This window comes from Vombatus ursinus, unplaced genomic scaffold (assembly GCF_900497805.2).
Source record: "Vombatus ursinus unplaced genomic scaffold, bare-nosed wombat genome assembly UNPS02014786.1, whole genome shotgun sequence".
Classification (NCBI taxonomy): domain Eukaryota; kingdom Metazoa; phylum Chordata; class Mammalia; order Diprotodontia; family Vombatidae; genus Vombatus; species Vombatus ursinus.
In genome coordinates, this window is record NW_020954564.1 from 15,278,141 (window position 1) to 15,303,910 (window position 25,770).

Sequence of the window (25,770 nt, forward strand, 5' to 3'; positions counted from 1 at the left end):
TATCTATCTATCTATCTATCTATCTATCTATCTATCTATCTATCTATCTATCTATCTATCTATCTATCTATCAATCTATCTGTCTGTCTATCCAGTTATTTATCTATCAGCAGTGTGGCTTCCTGATATTCCAACTATGGAAGACAAAGACCTGACTGACTCCCTAAGTTAGAAAACCAAGTTTAGGATGCTACTGAATCATGAAATGGCAACTCCAGTGAGAGATACTGAAAGGACTCTGCTCACTTGCCTTTACTTAGTTGGTCAGACTGAAATTCCTAATGAACAAATGCTGAAAAACAGATAGAAGGTGGGCCTAGAAGCTCTTGACATTATAACACACTCTGGCTGGAGGGAAAGAAGTGCTTTGCAACACATTAAACACATCCAAGGAAGAAAGGACATGGTGCTCATATATTCTCTTGGCACCCAGCACACACAGAGAGAGAAGAGCGGGAGAAGGATATAAATAAAAGGACTGCCTTACTTGGGCTTTTTTCTTCAGCAAGGTCGCAGGCACACAGCAGGTCAGAATCAATTGAAATGGGCTTCTGCTTAATCCAGAACTTTGTGCTGGCCTTTTGACTAGTGACGGGGTCTATCTCCACTTTGTCTCCAGAGATACCTTTAAGTCAGAAGAGAGAGAAAAACCAATGGCAGGAGACTGTGTTAACAACATCACAGTAGCCATTTCATACCCTTTATGCATTGTAATTAGTATAGCAGTAGTAGCAGCAATAGTTCACATTTACAGAGCCCCTGGATTTGGAGTCAGAAGACCTGGGTTCAAATCCCACCTCTACAGATGTGACTACGGGCAAGCTGCTTCCTCTTTCTGGGTCTTAGTGTCCTTCTTTCAGCCTCCTTCCAGCTGGAATATTCCATTGCTAGGTCTCTGTTCCTTCTAACCCTGATACACTATGATTCTACAGTCTTTCCATTTATCAGCCTGGTTTTCTGAGGAGAGGCACTGAGAACATCACTTATTTGTGTATGTTGCCTTAGATACAGCACTAGGTGTAAAACACCAGGGAATGATATGCAACAGAGCCTTTAGGGACAGAAGTGAAAAATGTTAAGATTACCCCTTCAGATTTGATTTCCAAAGCTATGTAAGGCAGGCTATACAGCAGTCGGGGATTAAAGGAGCAGGGAAAATGTGCACACTAGGGCTACAAAGCATCCTGAGATAATCACTGAAATTTATAGCAATCATTCTTCCAGTATCACAAAGGAATATATACTCAGAGTGAAATATATGACCTATGTCGGGCTCTCTCTTTTTCTCACTCATTGAAAATTAAAGGATTTGTCTGTTGACGGAGTGAGACAAAACCTTCAGTGTACCTTCCAGAGTGGGACCCATATGGAGCCTTAAAGTAATTGCATTTTTAGGTCAGAGGATAAAGGTCAAGGTCAGTGTGGGGAAAAAAAGGTAGAAGAACTAATTAAAATAATAAAATGGGCATGCTGTAGCACAAAAGACAAATCACGCCAGCCTATTTCACGTGAGGGCTTTTGTTTGTAACACTTTAGAAGTCTAGGTGAGTCTGGAGTGAAGTGTGAGAAAACTTCATTTTCAACAATGAATCTAGTGTGAATGAGGAAGAATGGCTTAATTAAAAAATCAACCATCTTCTGACAGCAAATTTAGCCCAATACAAGTGAATACTGAAGATTCATATTCATACATTTCTATCTTCTTTCGTCATAAGCACCAAACTAGTCAAAGGCAGAAGACTTTCACTTGAAGAATCATAATAAAAGTGACTCCTGTGTTTTCTTTTCAATAAACACCATACTAATGGGTTAATGGCTGCTTAACCCTGGCCATTATCGTAGGGGGCTCCACCAAAGGTGATCTATAAGGATTTCTAAATTAATTAGTAAAAAGCCAGGATTTGTCATTAGACCTATTTCAGAGATGTTATATTTTAATTAGGCAGAACATCATGAGTGCCAATGATTCAGAAAGGGAAGGCCTCAATTTCAGGAGAGTAAAAATGGGTTAGAAGGCCAACGACATTATTTTTCATTTCAAACAGATGGCAACTCCCCAGTTTTCCTTTTTATTCTTATTTGGCTATTGACTGTTTAAGATCTGGGCCTTTTTTTGTGGTTCCCAGAAAGAAATGCATTTAAGCTCTGTATGTTGATCTTGAGTTTTTTTTTTATTTTGACATTTATAAAAGTTGTGACATAAAGTGCTACAAAAATAAATTAAGTACATCTTATGAGGAACTAAACCTTATATCCCACATTCCTTTTTTGGGGGTATGGGAGAGATGGGGGAGGGCTAAGGGGAATGAAAAAAAAAGATCACTGAAGACATTTTAAAATTTTTGTCCTATGGCCCTACATCTCCTGAAGCTACAGTCAGTCAATATTGTTAATGTACCTTGTTAATTTGATAGGATTTGTCAGGTAACTCCACTGGAAAATTATATAAACCTGTTCCAGATGAACAGATGATAGTGACATGAATTAAAGTGATAGAACAATAGTAGAATATAAACTAGAAATGACATCCAAAGTGGCTGTTGATTTATTGCCATACTGAGTTTGGTTCTGGGCTTCCATGTATATTAGTGCTACAAATCTGGGTCCATTTAGCAGAGAGATGCTCGTACATACATCACTGGCTCCTGTTCCAAGCCAAGGTCACTCTCCGTTGCATCAATCTTTTCAACAGAATCTACTTCACAAAGCCTCGAGTTTTCCCAGCCATCTCAGATGTACCACATTCTCCTTCTCTTTCATCTTTCTTTTATCATGTAAAGTACACTTTAACTTCTATTATTTTTATCTGCAAATTGTTACTGTAGAGTTCATCCATTATGTTCCATATCGCAGCATCAACTGCCTTAGCTCCCACACCAGCACACGAATTCCTTCCCCAATGATGCCCCTTTGCAGCATTATTCTAGTAATAGTATGAATGACAATAATAATATATTTGAGGTTGAACTACATCATAGGAACATAGAGCTGAAGGGAAACTTGGAGAGATCATCTACTCCAACTATCATCTTAAAGATAAGAAAAAGATGAGGCAAAAGAAGGAATGTAGCCAAGGTTCCATGAGGAGTAACTATCAGGGCTAGGATTTGGGTCCAGGTATTCTGATTCCAAGGCTTTTTTTTTTTTTTAAACTACTGAGGTCTTTTTCTGTTCCAAACACTATGATCTCTAGAAATTTGTTTATCAATTTACAACATGCCTGTGATATGGGTAGTCCAAGTAACATCAATCCCATTTTATAGCTGAGAAAACTGAGGCTCAGACTTGCTCTGGGTGGCATAGTAGAAACATGCAAGTAACATGTAACATATTTCCTGTGATCTTTTTCTTACACCATGTTGCATTTCCAATAGTCCACATCTATGACCTCACAGGATCTTTAACAATACTCCTGGTAAGTTAGGTTATGAGGGAAAAATGAGGCTCATAAACATCAATTTAGTACTCACTGAATGTTAGTGTTAGAAGGGACCCTCCAGTCCACTTACTTTGTATATGAATAAACTGCACCCATAGAGGTTAACTGACTTATCCAAGGTCACACAAGTAGTACCTGTTGCAGTAGAGACTAAAGCTCACCTAAGAACACTGGCTCCACTCTTCTTCCTACATGTCAAACCCTAAGCTGTGAAGAAATAGCTTTCTCTATTTTTACCTCAACATGAAACATAAAAGCATTTCATGAGACCAACATGGTGGTGCATGTCTATAATTGCTGCTACAGGGAAGAAAGGGGCAAGTGTATTGCCTGAGTTCTGGAGTTGTGAACTTCAATGTGTTAAGCTGATCGGGTGTCCAGTACTAAGTCTGGCATCAATATGTAAGTCTCTAGGGGTGAACCAGGGGGCCTAAGGAGGGGTAAGCTGACCTAGTCTGAGATGCTCCTACACCTCCAGCCTGGGGGATATAGGGAGACCCAATCTCTTTTTAAAAAAAAAAAGAAAAAGAAAGAAAGAAAGAAAGGAAGAAAGAGAGAAAGAAAAAGAAAAAATGTGTCAGTTCAGTTTTAAAATTGAAAAAAAAATCACACCATGTTTCCCCACTGGCTATTTGTTTTGCTATTTTAGAAATGTTGAATTTTAAGTTTCTGGCTGACTTGTAACCAGCAGGATCCCTTAACACTTAAGCTTTAAATTTCTCTGATCTCCAAGCTTGCTGTCTAGAAGATAATGAATGACCTGTAAGCATTCAAATGCTGTGGAACCACCAATTAAAGGAACACTTGAGGTGAATTCTTTTGTGATGGCAACTGTACTGGATCTCTCTCAGGGCCCTTCTACACTTCTGACATTTTATGTTTTATAGTTCCTTCCTTTTCTAAGGTCCCTCTGATCCCTAACATTCTATGATCTAGGGTTCTTTTTGACTTTGCAGACATCTAGTTCTACTGTTATTCAGAGTATTCCTATAAAAGTTAGGAGTTGGCTTTATTCTGTACTGCCAACTGGAAATGGGAGAGTGTTAAACACAAGTGCCCTGCCAAAGGTGGGTAAGGAAAGTATGTGGTCCTTACCGTACTGGACAGGGTCAGCTCCTTCCCTACCAAACAAGGTAGGCCATTTGTTTCCTGTAACAGCTCTTCTCCCCTAACCATTCATCTTCAGTGATCTGTCATGACCTTTTCAAGCTCTTATTTGTGACAGCTTCCAGATACAGTGAGTCAAACTTCACTGGAAGCAAAGTATCACACCAACTGTCAAGAACAGAAAACATTGCTCCACATTGTCCTCCATCAACACCAGTATATAAATCCTTCCTTAACAAGACAGCTAAAAATGAACAACAAAAAATAGGTACTCTAAAGTTCATCTCATTTTCACTGGAATGGAATATATGTTTTCCAAAGCTTTTAAAAGTTTAATCAAGTGCACATTTAGGTCCTAGGTTTGAATCTTGGTTTCTGCTTCTTGCCAAATGTGAGCCATGGGCAAATCCCTTCACCTCCTTGCACCTCAGTTTCTTACTCTGTAAAATTATCTCTAAGATCTTTCCAGCTCTCAATCCTACCAATATTTATATAGTATTTTATCATTTACAAAGCACTTTACACACAAGATTTCACTAGATTCTCACAGTTTTGAGTGACAGAACAAGCATTATTACCTAGAGCTAAATGGACCCAGTTAAGTGGCTCAGTGAATAGAGAGCTGGGCCTGGAGTCAGGATGATGTGAGTTCAAATCCAGCCTCAGACACTTACTAGCTATGTAACCTTGGGCAAGTCACTTAACCTGTTTGCCTTAATGCACTGAAGAAGGAAATGGCAAACCACTCCTGTATCTTTGCCAAGGTAAACCCATGGACCATATGGTCCATGGAGTCATGAAGAGTCAGAGGTTACTGAATGACTGAATAAAAACAAAAAGCAAGGCTCAGAGAGGTGAATGATATGGCCAAATCACATAGTTAGTTGGTAGCAGCATTAGGACCTGAAAGGGAGTTTTTGGCCACCGTGCCTAGGGCTCTTTCATCACTATTTCACAGTTGCTTACCAGATTCCATAGAAAGAAAATATGACTATTTGGACTAGACATACAATTTTACTGGCATAGGAAACTCCCTCTGTCGACATAGGTCAGCACTTGTTCTGCCCCCGTAGTCTAAGAAGGTGGTCTGGGACATGTGTCACAGAGCCTGCATGTGTCAGAGGCAGAATGTGAACTCAAGTCTTCCTGACTTTGAGGCCTCTTGGTACAACCACATCATTTTAAAACATTGCTTAAAGAACTTCATGTAGATTCACTGTCCTAGGCACCATCCCAACATCCCACTATAAATAACAATAATAATGCCTTAAAATTATTTGTGTAAGTGCCTTAGAACATTAGACACTTTTCTGACAGCAACCCTGAGATAAGTGGTGCCAATATTACGATCAAATCCTCTCAGTTTACAGACGAGGAAAATGAGGATCCAAGAGGGATGTCACTTGTCTAAAGTCTCATAATATCGTTGAAGCCAGGACTTGTACTCCAAATTCAGGGTTTTTTTCCTATTATGCCAAGTCAAACTGCAAATTCTGTAAGGCTGAGGCCATTAAATATCATGTCTGGGTATAGTTTTCAAGGTATCTATTTACTGAGAGATACTGTTTATTCTCTCAGGTATCAAGAGCTATAGTTCATTCATCAAGTTTCTGTAATTTGCTAGCTTAGCTGACAAAGGCTCCTGTATTGTTTAAATTCCTAAAGAGTTGCTTTTTTTTTTTTAATCCTACAATCTTTTTATTTTCAGCTTTCTGTAAGTCCTTGAAGACCTGGAAAGGCCAAAGGGAGAATCACTAAGCAGCCTGGGGCTAGAAAGGATTACTCTTAGTATATTCATCCAAAATCATTTGTCTAATCAACAGTATATCCACTGTTCTGATATAGCAAAGATTTTTTTTGAAACCAGACTGAATTTCTGTTGCTGATCAGATGTCTCCTAAATAAATGGGGAGCTGAACCATACGAAAATTCCACTGGAAGGTTTCCTGAAAACACAGACAATCGCTTATTGCCAAGTTATGAAATTTATGCTTCTAAGTTTTAAATGTGACATTGGTGTTTCTATACTTTCTTGACAGTAAGTGAGTTAGTCTTTTATCCCACTGAACTGTTTGTTGGGCAAGTTATAGAGGGATTTATCCTTCAGGATAGAGGGGTGGACTAGATGATCTGCTGAGTTTTTTTTTGCAGATGTAAGAGATAAGTGAATGAAAAAAACATTTATTAAGCACTATGTGTCAAGCACTACGCTAAGTGCCGGGAATAAAAAAGCAAGACAGTTTCTGCTCTTAAGGAGTTCACACTCTTTAGGTCTAGCATGGAAAGGCATGGAAATGGGGTATACAGCAGTACAGTGGATGGCAAGACCCAGGGCTCCTTCTGGGTCGGATCCAGATCAGATCAGATGCCAGTGGCCAGAGGTCTAAGACATAGTGGCAGGGCAAATGGCAAGGCTGAGAGGTCCTTCACCCTATCACAATGATTGTATTTGGTGCTATCTTGCTGATCCAAGCACCGTGAGCAGCCAGGCCCACTGCACAGTGATCGTGGTCTATGTTACAAGATCTCTTTAAACTCTGATTTTCAATGTTAAAACATTTGATGTCCTATGAATTCTTCCAGGACTAAAATGCTATGCTCAATGTTTTGACACATGTATTAAGGTTTTTTCCAGTTCTTAGATCACATGATTCTATGATTCCAAGTTCTGGAATAAACTCCCAAAGCTTCTTCTGCTCTAAAGAGCAAACCACTCTGGCTCTGGGGAAGTGCTCTGAGGACAGTCAGAGTCAATATGAACCAAGTGCCCTTCATGATGAGACAGAATTTGTGAGACAGAAAATGTGCTGCCTTGTATCGGGTAATGTGGGAACGAGTGACCTAAAATGTAGAAGGCACTCAGCTGGTACCGGTGACAAGGTACATTTCCATATAATGACAAATTACCAGGCAAAGCAACATAGAGAGCCCTCTCGCTTCCTAAAGTATTTCCTTGGTACACAGAAGACCATGAGGGACCTTAGAGGAGTCCTGCTTAAATATGTACAGCGGCACTTCCAAGACCTGGTAACAGCAGGAGTCAGAGAAGCCCAAAGCAAGAACTTTTTTGGGGAAGAAATTTGGAATAGTTGGGCATGTACATTTTGGAAGTTAGTAAGGCAGCTTCAGACTTGCAACGTCTGGGGCTGACCTAATATTCACATCACAGAAAGCAATCCTGCACAAAGGGTAGAAGCCCAGAGCCTCCACCCCTAGAATGGATGATTGTGCCATTTCAGTTTTTATCCTAATGAATGGATTCCTGATCCATCCAGAAGTAACAGGGCTTTACTCTCCAGTCTCCAGGGCGTAGAAGGCATGCAGGACTCAGAGACAGTAGACTGAGGCTGACCAGGAACCAGGCCATAACCCCAAATAGTTTCTAAGAAATTAAATTTTCTTATTTTTATTTGGGGGTAGGGGAAAAACTGTGCAAAGGCAGGAGAAAGAAAGCTGAATCTAGAGAAGAATATATGAAAACAGCAACATGGTATGTCTGGAAATATACATGGGAGCCAAATTATGAAAATGCCTGAGTGGAGAGCTTTGAGGGAATAGGGAGCCACTGAAAATTATTCAACAATATTTCTTATGTACTAACTATGTGGAGAATATTGAACTGGGTACTGAAGGAGATATATGGTCCCTATACACACACCAACACCCAACCACACACACCCATACTCACACCCACCCAACAATACAAAATAAAATACAAGTATATGAGAGAGAGGAAACCATGTACTATAGGAAGAGGAGAGGAAGGTCAACATGGGGAATGTCTACAAGGGGATGAGATTAAGAAATCCTTCCTGGAGAAGTTATCTGAATTGAATTTTAAAGGATGAGTAAGAATTTACATCATTTGGAGATGGGGAATTCTAGGCATAGGAAACAGTGGGAGCAATGGCAATGGGGTTGAAAAACGGGGATCGCTACGAGGAAGTCTGGTTGGAACATGAAGTACACGGTGAGGGAGTAGTGCCAGTCAATCAGCATGAATTTACCAAGTGTCCACCATGTGTCAGGCACTATGTGAGATAAGGTAAGAAAGGTACAGTAGTGCCAAATTGGGGAGGGCCTTGAATGCCAGGTTACGCAGTCTGAACTTTGCTTGGGAAGCACTAGAAAGCCACTAAAGGAATTTGAGTGGAGAAGTGAAAAGACTACATCCATACATAAGGAAAATAAGCCTGGCAATGACATTAAGTACAGATTCTAGGGGGAAGACTGGAGAGGAAAAACCTGAAAAGAGGCTATTATATGTAGTTATGAGGGATTCAATAAGGGTGGTGGCAGTGGGAATGGAGGGGAAAGGATAGAAGAATGAGCTGTTACACAAGTGGAATCCACAAGAGTTGTTAAAAGATTGGTTTAATGATTGGATGAGATAGTAGGTCTACGTCTAACCTGATACACTTTGATACCCTTGATATCCTTTACAATTCCTAGAGTTTTTCTTGGATCTATAAATAGCATTTATGAACAAGATCCATGAATGGTCTGAGTAGAAAGTGAGTGCAGGACCAAGAACAAAATCTGTATCTTCTTTACTGCACCTTCCTTTGAAAACAAAGGTTTGGGGATGAAATAGCAGTCTATCAGAAGTTCAGCATGGTGGGGTATAAAGTATATCAGACTTGGTGCTGAAAAACCTGGGTCTGAATCTTGGCTTTACTGCTTAAAAGCTACGTGACACTGCCCAAGTCCCTTCTCTTACTCCAGGCTTTATTTTTCTGATCTGTAAAGTGAGGGATTTGGAACAGATGACCTCTAAGGTCCCTTTTAGCTGGGAAATCTTTCTAGATGACACTGAGCTATATGGCCTTCAGGAGTGGGGGGATTCTAGCTTACAGCTGTGATATCTTTTGTGTTAATAACTCAGAGTGGTTTTGGCAAACCCTGAAGACAGGATACTTTTAGGGCCTCATATGGACACTCACCACTTAGAAGATGACGCCACAGATGTCGAAAGTGAAATATCTTGTTTTGACTGACAGAGGACAAACGGAGAGAGGAGACCATTCATTCATCAGTGTCAGGACAGATTTGAAGAACCTGCCTAGTCAGTTGAAATAAACTAAATTATTTACTGTTCTCAGAATCCAGCGTAGTTCATTTCATTGCTCATAAAGTGTGTACTGTTTCGCTGGGCTCCACTTTGTGCAAGATTGCATTTCAATATAAAGAAATTTCTGAACCACAGTGAGCACTTATATTTTTAAGACTGATTAAAGGGGTTCGCCTGTAAGGAGAGACATGATTCCTTTTACAGCCCTTATAAAGTAAGGAAACATCAGTTTCCCAAATATATAGAGAACCACAATACAAATCAATGTATTTCACCTGAATTTCACAAGGTTTCTGGTTACCTTGCCTCTATTCCTCTTTTCTTCAGTTCCACTACCACTACCCTAACACATGTCCTGATTATTACCCACCTGGACTAAAACACTCTTCTAACAGGTCTTTCCACCTGCTCTTCCCACCAATCCATTTTTCAAACATTGGCAGACTGAATCTTTCTCAGCCAAAGATCTGTCATGTGACTTCTCGGCTTTAAATCCTTCAGTGAATTCCCAATGCCTACCAAGTAAAGGTCAAACTCCTTAGACTCCTGTTCAAGGATCCCCACAATCTGGTACCACCTTACCTTTCAGGCTGGCTTTCACATTACTTAATTCTACTTAGTCTGCATAGGTGCCAGACAAACTGTCCCCACCCTCCATTTTACACATATGCTGTCTGGTCTTCCATCTACATGGTCACTTGGTGCTGCTGCCTTTTGGATGGAGTGCATTCCCTACCTCATGAAATCCCATCCATCTCTGAAAATGCAACTTTCATGCTTCCTGCCTGTGCTCCCGGCCCTCCTAGAGCAATTTGTTTTGTACCTCTCTCATCTAAAACTGTGCATTATAGCTCTCTGTGTATATGTCATGTCCTTTTACCAGACTAAGAATCCCATAGGAGTGGGCCTGATGTAAACTTTGCATGTCTCCTAAGTTTCAGATAGAAGGCTCTGGATACAGCAGATCCTTAAGAAATGTTTGTTAAATTGAAATGAAATTGAAATGGACTTCCTCAAGGCTGATGAGGGCTCCATTATGACTCTGGAGACTACTCTTGAACTTCATCACAGAAGTAAATAATTTGAAAATGCTTCCTTGATTTAGAAAGCCCCTTAGAAACACAAGCTCCTCCCCTATCCAATTATTTATTAATTAAGAGTATCAACTATATTTTGCATAAAAATTGAACAGGACTATTATGAGATTATGAGAGACTGTCCTTTTTCCCCTACCCTTATAATTGGTGTTAGGAATTAAACTACAGAATTCTATAATTCCAGTGTTGGAAGGGACCTCAGAGGTTGGGCAACTTAACACAAACTTTAACAGGAATTTCCTCTAACATTCCCAACAAGTATTTATTTAGTCTCTGCTTTAAAACCTCCAGTGATGGGGAACTCACTACTTACTGAGGCTGCCTATACCACTTTGAGACAGCTCTTTGACTATTCAGAAGTTTTTCCTTATGACTAGCTTAAATCTGCCTTCTTGCAACTGCCCCCAATTGCTCCTAATTTTGCTCAGTTTCTTCCCATGTCTATGGTTCTAAGACTTTACCCATAGTGGATGGATAGTTCTCCAGCTTGTGGGGCAGATATAATGGCCCCCCAATACCAAGGGAGGCAAAATCATGGCCACTGGAAACTGTTCCTGGATATCTGGGCAGAACTAAAGGCTGTGCAAAGGCTGCATAAGGGGGAGCTGAGCAGAAGAGAGACTGGGGAAAGATGCGTGGTTTATCATTAACAAGATGGCCAACTCTACAGTACTGAGTCTAAACCACTCAATTCCTGGCTGGAGCTTTTGTTCATTCCCTTGGCAGTGGGAGTAATATTCCTGGTTCTCTTTTTATTAATTCTGTATACTCTATGTACTGTATATTTTCTATGGTCTCATCCTTTCACTGTAGTAGGCAAATGTCAAAATCTATCTTTGGTTTGAATGGATCAAGGAAAGAGGGGCAGCCATGTCACATGGCTGCAGGAATGAACAGAGAAGAAGGGCTCATTGCCAAAAGCATTTGGGCTTGTTGGCCACTATTATTAAGGTTAAAAAGCAAGAGAAAAAGGCAATTAGCTTTTGTCTTGTTCTCAAGCCTTCCTCTCCTCAACACCTGCTTTGTCTCGGGACGTTGGCATGATATAGTTGGAGATTTCCCATGTGCCAGCTGAAGCATAGTTAGAAGAGGAAATATGGGCACTAGTACCAGGCAAGGAAGGATGATCACACTGCCTCTACTTGAAACTCTCCAAAGCGGGGAACCTATTATTAACAGAGTAACCTATACCACTTTTGGCCAGCTGTAAAAGGTAGGAAATATTTCCTTACGTCAGGCCTAAGTCTCTCTGTGGCTTCCACCTAGTATTGCTAGTTCTGTTTTGTGGGGACAAGCTAAACAAGTCTAATCCCTTAGAAGATCACTGAATGTAGAGCTGGAAGAAAACTCATTGGACAGAATGTGAAAAGGAACTTTAGGATACAGATGTCAGATCTGCAAAGACTCTCAGAACAAAGAATGTCACAGCTGGAAGATACTTAGTAATAGTCTGAGTACATGAAGATCAAACACAAGGGTAAAGTGACTGACCCAAGGTCACACAGTGAGACAGTGGCAGAGCCAGGACTGGAGTCCAGGTCTCTTGACTTTATCACCACACTTTTCAGCTTATGGCACTTCAGGCTCAAGCCAAACAGAAACATATCTCTTTATCATGAATCATAAAGAAGGATATTGTTTATAAAACAAAATCTTGCTGTTTGAGTTAGGTCTAAATCTTTGGTACAGATTCAAATATAAACTCTGAGAGTCACCAAAAGCATGAAGGTCAGTATTACAAATGGAAAAAGCAATGTGCTTTATTGGAAACTGAGAATGTGAGTATTGGGAAATACCTTGGAACATGGAACAGAATATCAGAGCTGGAAGGGGCTTAAGGCATATAGATTGCTAGAAAAAACTATGCTAAAAAGGGAAGGAACCTCAGAACACAGCACACAGACTGTCAGGGTTAGAATCCTCCACCCCCTTCTCCATATATATTTCAGAGTTGGAAGGCCCCTCAGAATAGGAGTGCCTAAGATGCAATGATGAAAGAGATCTCAGATTACAGAACATTAGAACTAGGGGATACTGAGTAATCATCTAGGTCAGTCTCCTCCCTAACCCCATCACCCGTTTTACAAATGAGATAACTGAGGTCAGAGAGGAGAGATGACTTGTCTAAGGACACATACATTTAGAGAAAAGAGACAATCAAAAAGAAGTTGTTCCAAAGGCAGCTTGTGGGAGAAATTAAGTTCTTTAGTCAATTATGTCAAACAAAAATTATGGAATCTTACATACAAATGAATCCATTTGAAAAGAAAGCCTCAAATCCCTTCTAGTTCCAATATACTTCTTAATAAACAGGAAGACAAGTTGGAGCAATGAGCATTCATCATTCCCTCAGGTGGGAAAAATTACATATTTTAAATTTCATTGTTTAGACAATTTCTCAGAAAATAAATTACTTCTAGTCATTTGGGCCACATAAAAGTTGTGCACGGTTTCATACCACACTCATATGCTGTGGTATTCAAGAAAACTGAAGATTTACAAAGTGAAATTAGCCTTGTATCCGAGCCTTACCTAGCTGCACATCTGTTGTGAATCTGAGTCGGTGAATCATGCTGACTTTGAAAGATTTGTAATGGTGACTGGACAGCATGTCTTGGACTGTGGCTATGTCAGTCTGAGGATCCTCCTCTGAAATCCCTTCTCCCCTGGAACCTGTAAGGAATCAACAGTGTGGTCAAATACACAAAGATACAGAAAGACTGAACAACAGCATGTGGCCAAGGCCATTAGGGAAAAGTTAAAGCAACCTGGATTATTTAAGTTGGAGAAGAGAAGGCAGAGAGGTGACTTAACAGCATGGGGTGATCTAAAAGGCAATGGAAAGGCATGTGGCAGAGGTCAGCAGGCTGCATGATGTTCCCAATGAGGACAAATTGTAAGAAATAGAGTAAAATACATCTTAAAGTACAGTTAAAAGTAGGCAAGGGAGTCATGGAGCAAGAATGAGGGAGAACACCCAATCTACCACATGCTACATTGGTAGCTATAAAAGATGTTTTTAAAAAACAACCAACAATAGGGAGGCGGAGCCAAGATGGCAGAGTAAAAGCAGTGACTTGCTTGAGCTCTCCCCAAAACCCCTCCAAAAACCTATAAAAAAAATGGCTCTAAACAAATTCTAAAGCAGCAGAACCCACAAAAAGACAGAGGGAAACAAATTTCCAGCCCAAGATAAACTGGATGGTTGATCAGAAAGGTATATCACGCCAGGCTGGGAGAGGAATGCAGTTTGGTGTGGGCACGCAGGCCACACCGAACCTGGAGGAGGCCCCAGAGGATTGAATCGCAGGCAGCTGTGGCAGTTTCCAGACTTCTCAACCCATGAATGCCAAACACAACTTAGAAGGTCAGTGGGAAAAGTCTGTTTCTTTGGTGGTGAGAGAGAAGCACATCGGGATCCCAGTTGCATTCCCTGAGTCCGGCCCCGGGGCAGCAGCTGCCTTCTGAGCTTCATGCCTGCAGACTGAGGGGGAATCGAGTGGCTGATCAGAGGGGGATTGCAAGGATCTCTCTGATGGTACAGGATTCTCTTGCTCTGGCCATGCTTGGATCTGGGTCATAGTTCTGGGTGGCAGTCCTGGGGCGAGGAGGAGTGCTGGCATGGTGGAGCTTGTAGTGGCTATAGAGAGGAAATCCTCCTCACAGTTCCAAGACAGAAAAGAGTGCTTGTAGTCACTCAGAGACCAGAGCACAGGCCAGGAAAGGAGTAAACACCTCGCCCTTGATCATAGCACCTTGGAAGAACTGAAAATTTATAGGTCCCTACAAGTATCTCTGAAAAGAGCTGCACAAAACCCCAAGCTTGGGACAGTACATTCTCCACACTGGAAACAGACCTCTACTTTAACACAGAGTTTATAACTCAAGTAATTGGCCAGAATCATGAGCAAGCTGCGAGAAGAGTCAGACTATATTATCTTACTTTGGTGACAAAGAAGATCAAAACACAACCAGAAGAAGACAACGAAACCAAAGCTCCTACATCCAAAGCCTCCAAGAAAAATATGAATTGGTCCCAGGCCATGGAAGAGCTCAAAAAGGATTTTGAGAAGCAAGTAAGAGAAGTAGAGGAAAAACTGAGAGTGATGCTGAAGGAGACCCAAAAAAATACTGAAGAAAATAACACCTTACAGAATAGCCTAACCCAAATGGCAAAAGAGGTCCAAAAAGCCAATGAGGAAAATGCCCTAAGAAGCAAAATTGGCCAAATGGAAAAGGAAGTCCAAAAGATTACTGAAGAAAATACTTCCTTAAAAATTAGAATGGAGCAACTGGAAGCTAGTGACAATCTGAGAAATCAAGGCACTATAACACTAATCCAAAAGAATGAAAAAGTAGAAGAGATTGTGAAATATCTCATTGGAAAAACAACTGACCTGGAAAACAGATCCAGGATAGAGAACTTAAAAAATTATTGTACTATCTGAAAGCTATGATGTCATCTTTCAAGAAATTATCAAGGAAAACTGCCCTGATGTTTTAGAACCAGAGGGCAAAATAGAAATTGAAAGAATCCACCAATCACCTCCTGAAAGAGATCCCCAAAGGAAAACTCCTAGGAATACTGTAGCCAAATTCCAGAATTTCCAGGTCAAGGAGAAAATACTGCAGGCAGCTAGAAAGAAACAATTCAAGTATTGTGGAAACACAATCAGGATAACACAAGATTTAGCAGCTTCTACATTAAGGGACTGTAGGGCATGGAGTATGATATTCCAGAGAGCAAAGGAGATAGGATTACAACCAAGAATCACCTACCCAGCAAAACTGAGTATCTTCAGGGTAAAAAATGGTCATTCAACGAAATAGTGGACTTTCAAGCATTCCTGAGGAAAAGACCAGAGCTGAATATAAAATTTGATCTTCAAATACAAGACTCAAGTGAAATGTGAAAGACGTAAACAGGAAAGAGAAATCATAAGAGACTTATTAAGGTTGAACTGTTTACATTCCTACAGGGAAAGATGATATTTGTAACTCATGAGTCCTTTGTCAGTATTAGAGTAGTGGGAGGGAAAAAAAAATTATATGTATGTATAGATAGATAGATAGATAGATAGATAGAGGGCACAGGGTGAGTTGAAGATGAAAGGGTGATATCTGGTAAATAAAATTAAGGGGTGAGAGAGGATTATACTGGGAGAGGGAGAAAGGGAGGAGTAGAATGGGGTGAATTATCTCACATGAAACAGACAAGAAAAGGCTTTTACAGTGGAGGAGAAATGGGGGGTGTTAAAAAGGAATGAGTGAATCTTATTCTTATAGGATTTGACTTAAGGAGGGAATAACACACACAATGGGGTATGGAAATCTATCTTACCCTATAGGAAAATAAGGTGGGAAGGGGACAGGAGAGCAGGGGGTTGATAGAGGGAAGGGCAGATTGTGGGAGGGGATAATCAGAAGCAAACACTTCTGAGGAGGGACAGGGTCGAAAGAGAGAATAGAGTAAATGGGGGATAGGATAGGATGAAGGGAAATATACTTAATTTTTCACAACATGACTACTATGGAAGTGTTTTGCGTGACTACACATCTACAACCTGTATCAAGACGCTTGCCTTTCCAATGAGGGTGGGTGGGGAGGGAGGAAAGGAGAAAACTTGTAACCCAAAGTTTTAAAAATACATGTTAAAAAAAACGGCATTTACTAAAATAGCAAGCACAGAAACTAAAACAAAAAAACAAAAAACAACAACAACATCAACAACAACCAACAATAGAGGAAGGCCTTCAGTAAATCAGCCAAATCCTTGGAGGAAAAGTATGGATGAAAAATGCAGAGAATGAGAAGGTGGAAGTGGGTTGCTTATCTGCACTGGTCAAGAAGGAACCAATGGGATCACAGCCCACTGTAGTATTGAAGAGGAGAGAACAGAAACCTAAAATGGCCAGTTTAGCAATGGCCTTATTTTCCAGGCTGATCTCACGTTACCACCCCCTCCCGTCTGGACTCCATTTTTCTGGCCAAATGGATTACTCACACTTCACTGTAAGAATAGCCAACAACTCTACAGTGCTTTATTGAAAGTTTGATATATGTTTTATGCATGTGCTTTCATTTGATGCTCCACAATAATGTCATGAGGTGGCTACCACAGGTCTTATTACCCCCATTTTATAGATGAAGAAACAGGTTTAGAAAGGAAGCAGGACTTTTCCATGGTCAACCAACTAGTGCTGGAGGCAAGATTTGAACATGGGCTTTCTTCAATGAATTGAGTGTTTTTCACAACAGTACACCATTATTCTGATCTCTAACATAATCTCTGCCTCTTTAAATTTTACTCATTCTTCAAGGTCTAACTCAGGAGCCGCCTCTTCCGTCAAGCCCTCCCTAGCATGCTGATAGTTCGTCATCTGATCTCAAAGAACTTATTTTTTACCTTATTTCAACCCTTTACAACCTTGCTTCCATTCATTCTCATCATTCAACTATAACTGCTTTCTCCAAAGCTATTAATGATTTCTTAACTCCAGAATCTGTTGGCATTTTCTCAGTCCTCATCCTATTCGACTTTTCTGCAACATACTGCTGACCACCTTCTCCTTCTGAATACTCTCTTTTTTGGCATTTTGGTAACATTCCTCTCTCTTGGCTCTCCTCAGTGGCATTCACTGGATCATCATCCATGTCCCTCCTCCCTCTGCTGTGGGTGTCCTCCAAGGTTTTGTCCGGGACCCTCTGGATTCCTCTCTCTATACTCCCTCTTGGTGATCTCATCAGCTTTCATGTGTTCACCCCTGACATGGACTACTGCCTCCTAATTTGTCTTCGTGAAATATCTCCTTACTCTAATATATCCTCTGTATAGTTGCCACAATACTATTCCTAAAGCATAGATCTGACCATATCACTCTCCTATTCAATATATTCCAGTGGCTCCTCAAGGACTAGAATAAAATATTATTTCATCTTTCTCTCATTCTTTTAAATGTCTATTTTAAAGTTTTACAATATCCACAGTTATTGGTACAATAGTATGTGTATACAGTTTGCAAATTACACAAACACACACACACACATATATGTACATATAGGGCTTAACAATTTTTTACTGAGAGGGGTATGTGACCAAATAGGTTTGGAGACTACTGGACTAACTATTCTCTGTTAACTTCCTTTTCTGTCTTAATTTTTGATGAATGAATAAAAGAATGAAAAAGCTTTTATTAAGCTATGCATTGTGCTGCATATTGATGCTACAAATAGAGAACTGAGATAATAATATCCCTACTCTTCAGGAGCCCTCACTCTAATAGGGGTCGGCATGTAGTAAATTTGGTGGTCTTTCAGGTATAGCAACAGCAGGTTAGAAAATAAGGCCTAGTGGTCCTTTATGGAACAGTAATAGAACAGATGGCAATGACCTTGATGTTCTTAGGTCCCTTCCAGTTCTAATATTCTGCATTCTAAAATTACCATCTACTTTTAATATTCTCTGTTGGAGCATTTTATGTTCTCAGGTCCCTTTTACCCTATCATTCTTTGTTCTAGTATTTTCATGGGGGTGGCTGGTTATTGCCTACAGTTTTTAATGATCATTCATTTCCCCAAATCTATACTTTAACTGAAACATAACTGACAAAATGCCTGTTAATTTCTATTTTAGAACACTTTAAATGTGGAAATTTTGGCAAAAATATGAAAACCTTTGAATGTTTTAGAATTATTTAAATCTATTTTTTGAGTAAATGCAATTACCTGCAACAACTTCATTCTGATATGAGTGAAGAACTTTAATTATTTACTAATTGTTATTTCCTAAATACTGTAGGTATTAGATGTAGAAAGAAAGAGGTAACATCTCATTAAGCTAATATGCCAGTTACTAGGGGGAAACAACAAAGGAAAAACAACCCCACACTCAAGATTTTACATTTTATGATGTTGGATTAAAACCAATTTAAAAATTACTATAACGTGACATATAATTTTTTACTGAGCAATTTCAGTGCCAGCTGCTAATAAAGCATCTTCGCTGTAAATGATAATTCAGATGCTTTTAGATAAAGTGGTGCATAAATATGGGGGGAAATTGATTTAGTTTCTTGTAGAAGATACTGAAGTATGACACATTTTGTTTAATACACCAGCTAATGTAGTCCTAAAAGCTGAAACAACTGCCAGTTTTCAGTTCTAAATTTGCTGGGGTAGATTAATGAAAACTTTATATTTTGCTGAAATGTTAATAATGGGCAGATGAGACGATGGGATTTTAGTAGAGGTCTTAAAGCTACGGAGCACCCAGCAAAAGGCTTGTCAATTTCTATATATTAATTTGGTTTAAGACTTATGTAGTTGGAGCTGGCTCAACACGCTAATGCTTCCTACATTGACCTTCTACTCTCTGCTGGTGTAAATTCATAAGCCATTTGAGGATTTAAGCTTAGAGTGATACTTCAGTGAGTTTCTCAGCCCTGTCCTGAGCAGGCAAGGGGACTGTTTGCTTTTATGATAAGGGCAACAAGATCTGGTGGAAGGAGAATCCAGAGACTTATATTAAATACACACTAGATTTCAAAAACCAGTGGGAATGATTTGCAGTCTTGAGATTTCAGAAATGTTTCTCAAAGTAGGCAAACCTGCTCAGCGGGTCTGTGTGGCAGTCTATAAATGAGGTCCATCTACAGGCATTTATTGCCTTCTCATCATCTGTTCAATTACTATCCAATTTTTAAAATCTATTTCAAATGCTGCCTCCTCCAAAGAGCTTTTCCTGATTCGATGTTGATAAGGACCTCTTCCAGCCCCTCAGATGGAACACAGCACACTTGGACTTTCTCTAATGGATGATCATGTAATATTGGTGAAAATGACTATTTGTGTATATGACATATCCTTCTATTAGACAGAATGCTTCTTGGGGGCAGGGAGCATATCTTAACCAAACTTCTTATTTCTTCTAAGCACTTGAAACAATATTCTGCACACAGTAGGTGCTTAACAAATGTCTGATGAGGCTCTGAGCTCATAAATGCGTTCATGTTGAGAGTCTGTGATAAATCTCTTTTGACTCATGTTTTTATTCAAGGTTTGTTTTGGAAACATAAGAATTGGGTTCATGTATAGGATTTAAGTTTCCAGAAAAGAAAAAAAAAGAGGGAAAGAGAATAATCTCTCAGGTCCCATGTTAAGGGCTGAGAACAAGAAAATAAATATAGGACAGGTTTTATTTAATCCAACAAAAACCAAAAGATTTTCATCCAAGCCCATAAAGAATCAAAACCATTGCCCTATATCTTCTAGACTAGAGTTTTACTGGCTTACTGTGTTACTCTGAATACTTTCCTCCCCATTCAAGAGTTGCTACAGCAATGTTTTTGCCTCTGGTGGGTCTTCTCCTTCCCTGTGGATCTAAATAGGGCTTCCAACCTAAGACTAGTACCTTTCAAGGGGAAAAAAATTGGGATTTCTAGGCAATGAAACAATTCTCTTCTCCGGTGGGCATTCCCTTTGCTTTTCCCACACGATTCATAGCACCAGAAAAGGAGTAAGTCTGAATTGGGTGTCCATGATGTGCCTAGCCACCCTTTTAAAGTGTTCATCTGGCAATCGTTCATTTTCTCCTCTTGTCTCTTTTTGTAGCCATAATATTGGCTCCTCCTCTGGAAGTCTTTCTCTGAGGACGGCTGCATTTGTGTGTATTCCCTCTTCTCTATGTCCTTTTGTTCTCTTTTCAGTTCAGTCAAGTATGAACATTATGAGCCATGAGGTGTCAAGTTGGGAATGTGAGTTAATGCCAGAAGAAAGGGTTACTTCCGTGGGGGCAACAAGGGATAAGAAGCTGGTTCATAGTTTTTCAGAGATTTCACTAGAAAGAAGAAGGACTTATCAAGCTCCTCCTGAGAAATGACCACTACAGTTGTGTCAAGCAGTTATAAAGTCCAATTCTATTACGAAGAATTAAATGAAAAAATATCCACAATGTGTTTACTTTCATTAATACCAGTCTCCTTTTGAAGGTCAAGACAGATGACAATGACACCTTCAGGGCCTTTACAATGTATTTTTGTCAAAGCCTACTGTGCTAATGTGCTATGCTATGGCTTAGCATCTTGTATTATATTGTGTCAAACCTTTATATTAGAACATTTTATAGATGCACTGTTATACATCATAGTTTTTGTGAGTTTAAGAACATTTTAAACACTCCAGTTTATATGGATTGGAACTCAGGGGTCTGAAATATGCCCTTATCAAGCCCTGGAGGTAATGAATGTGTGGTCTAATGGAAAGGGCAGCAGACTAAAAGTCAGAGGATTCCAGGTTTGAATCCTGATGTGGTATATACTGGATAGATTCTATCTGATAAAATATTCATCTCAGAATCAAAAGATCATACAAACACACATTGAGAACTGGAAGGGAACTTAGAGGCCATACAGTCCAACACCCTCTATTCACAAATAAAGAAACTGAGGCTCAAAGAGATGACTTGGCCAAGGATACTCACCTAATATATGTTTGAGGATGGTCTGAACTTAAAGTCCAGTACGCTCGCCAATATATCGCCTAGCTGCCATGGACATCAGGTTTCAAAATCTGTCTCCAACAATCACTAGTTATATGACCATAAGTAAGTCAGCTAAGCTATCAGAATGTCCATTTATTTTTCTGTGGAATGAGGTTAATCATGTCTATATAACTCAACTCGGAGTTACTGAGAAGCTCAACTCAGATAATAAATGTCAAAAATAAAATCAATTGCATTTGAAACCTTAAAAGCACTCAATTTGCTCTCTCTCTCTTACACATATCTATGTAGGTTGGCTACCAGGACTTCTAGTGCCACCACCATTACTAGATCTCATAATACTTTGTCTACTATTTATATATTTACTACATGATATTCTGTCATACAGTTATTTGTGTTTGTATCTTCCTAGAGCATAAGCTCCTTTAGGGCAGGGTCTTTCTCACCTCTTAAAGTACTGAAGCAGAATGAACTTAGCCACAGCATAAAAGAGTATGATGAGCACAGATCTAGGGCTTTGGCCAAGGTTTCAGCTCTGGGTCACTTACGTGACTTGAAGCAGGTCCCTACCCTTCCCTCCTCTGAGCTTTAGTTTCTACATCTGTAAAATAATGATGATTTCTAGATCTCTTTTAAATCACAGGATACTAGGATCTGAACTTTGCATCTTCCCCAGCATAGAGACACTACTCTGCACCCTAGATGCTTGATAAATGTTGAATTGTTTACAGAATGGCAGGTCCTGTGGTAACAAAATGATAAAAGCTGAGGGAAGAAGAAAAGGAGAAGGAAGCAAAAGATTTAACTGCTACAAATAAATGACAATAATAAGAAGAGTCCTAATGGTGCTGTTTCTTTATGCTTTATGCTTGTATATATCTCACTTGTGAAGAAAGTTGTGCAAGGATGCTCAGGCTCAGAGAGGGAGGGAAAGGGTTCTTCTGAAGTCCCACATCTGTTAAGAAGTGGAATTAGGACTGGAACCCAGTTCTTCTGACTATAAGATGAGCTTTCTTTATACCAGGGGTGGTGAAACTGCAGCCTTCAGGCTACATGTGGCCTTCTAGGTCCTCAGGTATGACCTTTTGACCAAGTGTAAGTTTTATAGAACAAATCCTTTTATTAAGGGGATTTGTTCTGTGAAGTTTGTATTCAGTCAAAGGGCCATACTTGAGGACCTAGAGGGCCATATGTTGCCTCGAGGCCACAGGTTCCCCACCACTGCTTTATACCTACAGTGCTACAGAGACTTGCTGTGAGTGAGGGGGCTTGTTACATAGCTGTTACCTGTCTCCCCATCAGCAATTATCTTTAATAAAATGGACTGTGCCTTTAGAGGAGGTGCTCCATTTCACAGGACTGAGATTTGAAAGGGATCATGTAATCCATTGCCCTCATTTTAGAGCTGTGCTTCAGAGAGGTTAAATGATTTGCTTAAATAAGGAGCAGAATCTGGATGTGAACCCAAGTGTGTTGACTTCCAAATTCTGTGCTCTTTCCATTAAGCCAAAATTGAATTCAATCTGTATTTCTTAATAGCTCCCATTTCTACAACCCTTCATGATTTACAAGTGTTTTCCTCATAACAACCCTGTGAGGTTTGTTGTGGAAAGTGATTGTCTCCATCTTAAAAAAGAAGAAACTGGACTTGGGAGAGGGGGAGTGATCTGACCAAATCACTTGTGTGGGCCAGGATTGGGGCCTGGGCTTTTGGAGTCCCACTCTGGTTCAGAGTTCTTTACACATACATACCCTGCGTCACACGCCACTATGGGACTGTGGAAAATGTAGCCATTGAGAAAAATCTTACTGGTCTCACTTCTTTCATTTTTCTACATCCATCATAGTTTTTTCAAAGGCCTTTCAAGTCCCGAAAGCCTCGTAAGCCCAAAGCTTCCCTTCTATTCAACGCTTTTCCCTGTTCATTGTTCAATTTTGCCAGTCTCTTAAAAACAATCAATAGGGGATAGACTGTAATACACACACACAACTCTATCACTCAGTGACAGTAATCTCAGCACAGCCATCAGGATCACACACCCTTCTCCAGAACCTGCCATGTTACCATCAGAATAGGAATGCTTCCTGTCAGTGTTTAATTGATTAAACTACTGGAGCTGAAGCTGGCTACGCTGGAGGGCTTTCCACTGGGATTCTTTAGACCCTCTATAAATCAGGGTAATCTTATTTTATGGGGCCATCAGACAGAAACGGATGGAAATTTGGAGAACTGCAGCTCATGGGTGAGAGCCAGAAATTTCCCCACACATTTACCACTCCTCTTTCTAGAGCACTTTAAGATTTATAAAACCCCTTTCTCACAACACTGTGAGTAGGTAGGGTAATAAGCTTTATTCTCCCATTTTACAAATATGGAAACTGAAGCTCATTGACTAAAATCATCGAGCAAGTAAGTGTAAGGAATGAATTTGAACCCAGATCTCCGGACTCCAAGCTCAGTGTTTCTTCCACTACACCACCACACTGCCCTCTGTTAAAGAAGGCTTCTTACTGAAAGTGACAAGTCCAGAACCAGGCCATCTAAGGATCAGCTAAAAGAAAGCAGCTTGTTTGCCCCGATGAAGAGAAGTCTTGAAGAAGGCCATGGTAAAGGAGGGACGTAGTTCAAGAATCTGAAGGGTAGCCATGAGGGAGTGGACTTATGCTTGACCTCAGAAGGCTGATATAGGACCAATGAGTAGAAGTTACTAGAAGGTAGATTTAAGAAAAATGTCCTTTCTAGACAAGGATAGTATGTTGCTATGCTTGATTACACTTATTTGTTACAATGGAGAGCTATTTAGGGTGGGAGAAATGAGCATAAACAAAACAAAAACACAGAAGAAACCAAGTGTTTAAATAGACAAGCTGAGCACTTTTGTTACTATCTTGTAAATTTAACATATACTTTATAAAAGCAGTTCAAGATTTCATATATAATCCTCTTTTTTTTTGTTCTGTGGATATGGGAATGTTTGTTGATTAATAATAAAGGAAGAATATTAAATTGTTATGACATTATTATTTATTAGTTAAAAAAGGAAAAACTTCTTAAAAATTAGGGCCACTAAAAAATGGAATGAACTACCTTGAATGGCAATAAATTTCCTGCTACTAGAGGTATTCAAAAGAGGCTGTCCTTCGAGATGGGAATCTTGTTAAGATACAGGTTAGATTCAAGTCAATAAGTATTTATTAAGCCCCTGCTGTATACACCAGGCACTATGCTAGGTGCTGGCAATACAAAGTCAAAAATGAGTAAGTCCCTACCCTCAGGGAGCTTATGTCTACTGGGGACACACAAGATATACACAAATGAGTTAATACAAGAGGCGATAATGGCCTAAACTAGGGTGGTTATGGTGTGAGTGGAGAGGAGGGGAAGGGGTTTGAGATGTTGTCAAGGAAGACTAGACAACTACTTACATCTCTTCTGACTCTGAGATTCTATTAAATTCTAAGGCGACAGTGAAGGGTTTAAGTGCCCCCAAATTTATTTTAATTTCTTTAATTGTTCAAAAGTTATGCAATTCTGACAATAACCCCACAAGTACTTTTCCAAACTCCCCTATTTCTTTGCCAAGGCTACCATCAATCTTCTAGTCCCCTTCATCACATTCTCTCTGCTCACAAGGGTACCACTGTAGTTCAGGCTCTCATCACCATCAACAAGTCATTGCCTCTCCCAATTCAGAGGCTAACTAACTCTTTGCTACATACTTTCCTCATCCCTCAGCCTGGACGATTGTTACTGCTTCTGAAATGACCTCCCAGGCTCACATCTCTCCCTATTTCAATCCATCCTCTATACAGCTATTAATTTTCTTAAAGCACTAGTACAATCACACCACTCCCTACTCGAGAAATGCCAGTGCTTATTTCCTATTTACTTTAGCACAAAATATAAACTGTTTAACTTTTAAAGTCTTTCACAAGCTGACCCCAACCAAACTTTCCATTTGTGTTGGATATTATTCGTCTTCTTGCAATTCTCAGTCTAGACAGACTGGCCTTTTTGCTGTCCCTCCCTCACACACTTCCTATCTCTGGTCTCCATGCTTTTGCGCTGGCTGTTCTCTCTGCCTGGGAATACCTTCCTTCCTCCTTTCTTAGAATGCCTTCTTTTCTTCAAAGCTCAGCTCAAGTGCCCCTACTATATGAAGCTTTTCCTCATCTGGTCAGCAGCTAGCACCATTTCCACAAAATTTATCTGGTATTTTTTGTGTAAAAACTTACATAGTCACACATGATAGAATGCAAATTTCTCACAGGCAAGGACTTTCACTTTTGATTCTGTATTGCTAGCACCATGCATTGTGCTAGGCATAAGTAGGCACATAATACAAGCTTGTGACTGAATGATTTAGAAATTGAGGCCTACATCTGGCCAGAGGACTGCATGAGCTGAGCTAAAGCCCTGTGGAAAGAACACTGTCAGTGGCCCTGGGTTCAAATTTTTGCTCTATTATTCATGGAACCTCTATGACCTTGGCGAGAACATTTCCTCTCTCTGGGCCTGAGTTTCCTCAACTATAAAAAGAAGGGGCTGGATTAGCT

General features: G+C 39.9%; 1 protein-coding gene across 3 annotated transcripts in view; it reads right to left on the reverse strand.

Annotated features, from left to right (window-relative positions):
• LOC114047023 (target of rapamycin complex 2 subunit MAPKAP1) overlaps positions 1 to 25,770 on the reverse strand; it is a 328,986-nt gene that overhangs the window by 38,163 nt on the left and 265,053 nt on the right. For all 3 annotated transcript variants that reach the window (XM_027867678.1, XM_027867679.1, XM_027867677.1), the window contains 2 exons: positions 13,247 to 13,387; positions 488 to 625 (listed from right to left, as the gene is read on the reverse strand). In XM_027867678.1, coding sequence (XP_027723479.1) covers positions 488 to 625; positions 13,247 to 13,387 — 279 coding nt within the window. The remainder of the gene's footprint in view (positions 1 to 487; positions 626 to 13,246; positions 13,388 to 25,770) is intronic.